The sequence below is a fragment of the Chrysochloris asiatica genome, unplaced genomic scaffold (assembly GCF_000296735.1).
Source record: "Chrysochloris asiatica unplaced genomic scaffold, ChrAsi1.0 scaffold00378, whole genome shotgun sequence".
Taxonomy (NCBI): Eukaryota; Metazoa; Chordata; class Mammalia; order Afrosoricida; family Chrysochloridae; genus Chrysochloris; species Chrysochloris asiatica.
In genome coordinates, this window is record NW_006408896.1 from 1091812 (window position 1) to 1096387 (window position 4576).

Below are 4576 nucleotides of genomic sequence, written 5' to 3' on the forward strand. Positions count from 1 at the left end.
CCCATCATACACCCTTCCCTCACAGGATGCCCCTCTCCCCCATCACACTCCTCCCTCACAGGATGCTCCTCTCCCATCATACACCCTTCCCTCACTGGATGCCCCTCTCCCATCACACACCCCTTCCTCACAGGATGCCCCTCCTCCATCACACACCTATCACACACCATGGGATGTCTCTCCCACATCACACCCCTCCCTCCCTGGATGCCCCTCCCCCATGATGCTGTCTGCTATGCTGGCATGGCAGGATATCTGGGGTTCGGGGTGGGGAGGGGCAGCACCCACAAAGGGCTTGTTTTGACAGAATGCGTCTCCCCTTACAGTGGACGGTACCTCAATAAGGGGGGTCTGCCTGTAACAAGGGTCCAGCAATCACTGTCCCTGACCTTTCACCTCATGCTTTGCTTACAGAGAACAAAGGTACTGAATCCAAAGAGAACTCAGACCTGACTTTTGCCAAAACAGAGGACATCCATGATGTGATGGTAGGCTCCCTGGCTGCATACTTGGGGTGGGAGGGTGGACAGCAGCCCACTGTGTGGGAGAGCTCCGGAGCCAGGAGGGCAGGAGGAATCTGCTCTATGACTGTCGGGGACTGGATGCTCCTCTCCACGGGGCCTCCCTTCCACCCCACACTTCCATCTAACGAGCAGACTGCGTGCTGCCCTGTGAGAAAGAACTGTCTTACCAGTCCAGGTTGGTAAAACATGAAATGCCATACTTCCTGTGGACCATCAAAAGGGACATTGTAGATTATCACAGCCTGAACTGCGACCAGATGCTCAACCACTACGGGAAGACAGCTTCGTTCACCACCAAGGTGAGTGGGGCCCTGCACACCTACCAGGGAATGTTGGGGACACACCTCGAGGGGCGAGGGCTGAACCCCACTCATCCCCAGGGAGGGCACCAGTGGCCTGCAGTGACGCACAGCCATCTCTTCTCTCACAGTTCTGGAGATCAGGGGTTCCAGCCGGGGGCTCTCGTCTCCAGTAGACACTGGCCATCCTTGGCTTATAGGCAGGTCCTCACACTGGGACCCTGCATCTGTTCTTTCCTTTCTAAGACCCCACTCAGAAGCATTTGGGTTTAGTACCCTCCCTACTCAGGTATAAGGAGCTCTGGTAGTGTAGTGGTTATGAGTCGGGCTGCTAACCTCAAGGTCAGCAGTTCGAAAATGCCAGCCATTCCACGGGAGAAAGACGAGGCTTCCTGCTCCCGTAAAGATTTACAGCCTCGGAAACCCTGTGTGAGTTGGAACACTCACCACCTATTCTGGTATGGTCTCATTAACATAACAAGAGAGACAGGGGAGAGATTTCCATATTTCTTTTGGGGAACCCAATTCAACCCATAACATACACACTTGAGTGCCACTCAGCCATAGACACATGGAGTCCTGATGCATAGCTCCAGCAGGGATATGTCCTGAAGACAGCACGCTGAATGGAGTAGACACAAAGGACAGTTACTGTCTGCTCCCCCTTATCTGAGAACACATCCGAAATATTCACATGGAGCTGGGCCTTCCTTCCCTGGTTGTCACCCTCCTGGTCCAAGGACGCCAGGTCCCCCACCCCGTTTGCTCCCCTGTCCTGTCTCTGAGGAGGCCCAGCAAGCTCTACCTCTGCCCTCTATGCCTCTTGGCTCTGTGTCCCCTGCCCCTTCTGGAGGTTGCCCACTCCACTCCCTCCAGTTCCCCTGCCTTCCCACCTCTCTCAACTGGCTTTTCCCATTCTCTGGTGTCAGGATTTAAGACACCCCTCCCTGCCGCCAAGCCCCATCACCACCCACCAGCTCACAGCCATCTTGCCCCATTCCCAGCATGCAGCACACTGTGAGCACCTCAGTTACCACATGATTTCCAGCTGGCCTGTAGGTACTGTCCAGTTAGCTTGTCCTGAAGACCTGCTGGGCCAGGGGTGCAGCCCTTGGTCTGCAGGGGGCTACACTTTGCCATCCATTCAGAGGGGTAGAGAGAGGCCTTCCCTCGGGTATGGGGTCAATTGTGGCCTTGGGGATGAGGTCTCTGCTCCTGCTATGTCCTGAGAGACCCAGCTCAATGTATGGGTAGGAAGCCCACCCCATCACCACCCTGAAAATGCAAGAGTCAGCCCTAGACTTCTCCACTGTTCAGGGTTACCCTGCTGTGGGCCCCAGGCTGATGTGCAGGCCAGGGCCCTGGGGACCTGAAGAAGGAGAGTAACTATTGGTTAGGGGCAGGTGTTCTGCTATGTGGATGTGACCAGGTATGTCTAGGGAGGTTGGCCAGCTCTCCAGGCTCTGTCTAACACCGTCCACCCAGCCAGACCCTGTCCTGCCCTGTGCCCAACACCTGGGACCAGTGGGAGGGTATGAGTAGAGTGGGTCTGGGGCATCAGAGCAGGCATATGCCCCTCCAGCTGCCCATGAATGCATGACTGAGGAGCAGGGCTGTGCAGAAGGCTGGGGGTGGGGTGTGCAGGCAGACTGGGTGCAAGCAGGGAGAGCTGGAGGAGGCTGGCAGACACAGGGCGAGGGGAGCAGTGCCAAGTGCTCTGGGCCGAAGTGCCCTGGCCCAGGAGATGTGCAGGGGGACACTGTAACTCTGACCGCTGTCCAGCTTCTGTCCTGCCCACTTAGTGATTCCCAGGGCCACACTTGTGTCTTAGATCTGAGTGGATATGAGGACACATGTCACCTGCCTGGCTGGTCTGCATGGCTGGGTGGGGGGGCCTGTCCTCTGGACGTGTCGGGGCTGGCCAACATGGCTGGGCTGGAAGCTTTTCTCTGGAGCTGGGGGCGGTGACTGACCTGTGTGGCTGAGGTGGGGGCTTTTCTCTGGACCTGGGGGGTGGGGAGACTGGCCTGTGTGGCTGGTGGGGGAGGCTGACCCGGGGAACACCAGTCCCCCGTGATGGCCAGACCTCCACTTGCACGAGGCTGAGCAGGAGCGGCGTGGCGTTGTGCGTGCGAGGTGGCGCTGACGCCCCTGTGTCTCTGGAGATCGGACTGTGTGTGAACATGCGGAGCCTGCCGTGGTACGTCCAGGCCAACCCCGACTCCTTCTTCCCACGCTGTTACGGCTTGTGCACTGAAATGGAGCAGCAGGAATTCCTGGGTAAGTGGACAGCCCCTCCCCTCGTTGGGTCTCAGGGCTTCCTGCTCTGTGTCCTCTACTAAAGACTGCTTCTGAATGGCGGTGTGGTCTGCTCCCCCAGTATCAATGGGGGCTGTGAGCAGGGTGTCCCTGTCTCACTCTGCTGACCTCAGGGACAGCCCAAATCTCCATCTGGTGTCCAGGGAAGTGTGCATGGCACAGCCTGGCACCCGTCAGGACCCTGGTGGAACTAGAGAGGAGGGGCCCTGACTGACCAGGAGGTCACAACCAAGAGGAGCAGTTGAGGTGGGTCCACTCCAGGGGAACTCCAGGTCCCCCAAGTACTCACCTGCACCCTGGGGTGTCTCAGGAAGCCAGAGGCTACAGCCTGCCTAGCCAGGAAATTCCAGCCGGAAGGGGTGGGGCTGATGAGCAAGACAGGGGGCCACATGCAGGAGTTGCTGAGAGGGAGGGGGTCTGAAGCAGCAGGAATTCCGTGGGTGGAGCCTAAGGGGTTAACAGGAACTTGTTCAGCATGGAGGTGAGAAGAGGGTGGGGTGAGCACTGTCCAGGACAGGCTGAGCAACAAGAGGGAGAGTCTGCTTCTGTTGGAATGGGTGGGCTAGGGTAGGGGAGGTCTAAGACCTCCACCAATGTCTGAATTGGGGGGTCATGGGAGTGGAGGCGGAGTCTGGAGGGGCAGTGTCAGGGGCACATGGAAGCTGCCAGCAGCCTTGCCAGCCTTCCCAGTGCACCTTGAGATCAGAACCAGCCAGAGACGCCTTCTTTCTGGGTGGGTACAGGGAGGACCCCTGGATGGGAAGAGAACTGGAGTGTGTGTGGGGGTGGGTGGGGGAGCCTTCCTGATATGGGAACCATGGTCCTGGTGCCGTCAGCCTTAGGGGCTTCTAACATCATCCCTCGGATGCAGTGAGGACAGACTGATGGGGAGGGGGGTGGTTTCCAGAGGACCCTGGAGAGGACTTGGTGGTCATGGCTAGGACAGGTGGTGAGGGTGCACATGGGGCAGTGGACCTTGGGAGGAAGGTGAAGTGAGGCCTGTTGATGGGGTCTGGGTGTTGGTAGGATCTGGGGGGGGTGGTCCTTGGTGGAGCTGGGGGCTCGAAGCCTATTGGTAGGGGTTGAGAGCTGATGGCGGGGAGGGGGAGGACAGAGCCTTTTCCAGGCCTGAGCCCCCAGCCAGTCAAGTGGGAGGGAGGCGGGGGGTCCACCTGCCCCTGGAACCATGGCGTCCCGGCAGGCAGAGGGGGCGAGGCCTAGTGTTCTTCCAGATGACTTCCGGCGTACTGCGGCTTCCAGCATCCTCAAGTGGGTTGTTAGCCACCAGAACTACAAGAGCAAACCCAAGAACAGGCAGGAGGAGGCCAGCGGCGACACTGACCCCAGCCACAGGAAAGGTGTGTTGACACAGGGCAGCTGTAGGCCGGGCCTCCCAGCATCTTCCCTCTCAACCGCATCCCAGCAGAGCTGGTT

At 58.6% G+C, this 4576-nt stretch overlaps 1 protein-coding gene across 1 annotated transcript in view; it reads left to right on the forward strand.

Moving 5' to 3' along the window:
* Positions 1-4576, forward strand: part of TTLL8 (tubulin tyrosine ligase-like family, member 8) — a 91176-nt gene that overhangs the window by 3174 nt on the left and 83426 nt on the right. The window contains exons 3-6 of the mRNA XM_006876417.1: positions 415-488; positions 695-823; positions 2989-3103; positions 4375-4500. Of these exons, the coding sequence (XP_006876479.1) occupies positions 415-488; positions 695-823; positions 2989-3103; positions 4375-4500 (444 nt within the window). The remainder of the gene's footprint in view (positions 1-414; positions 489-694; positions 824-2988; positions 3104-4374; positions 4501-4576) is intronic.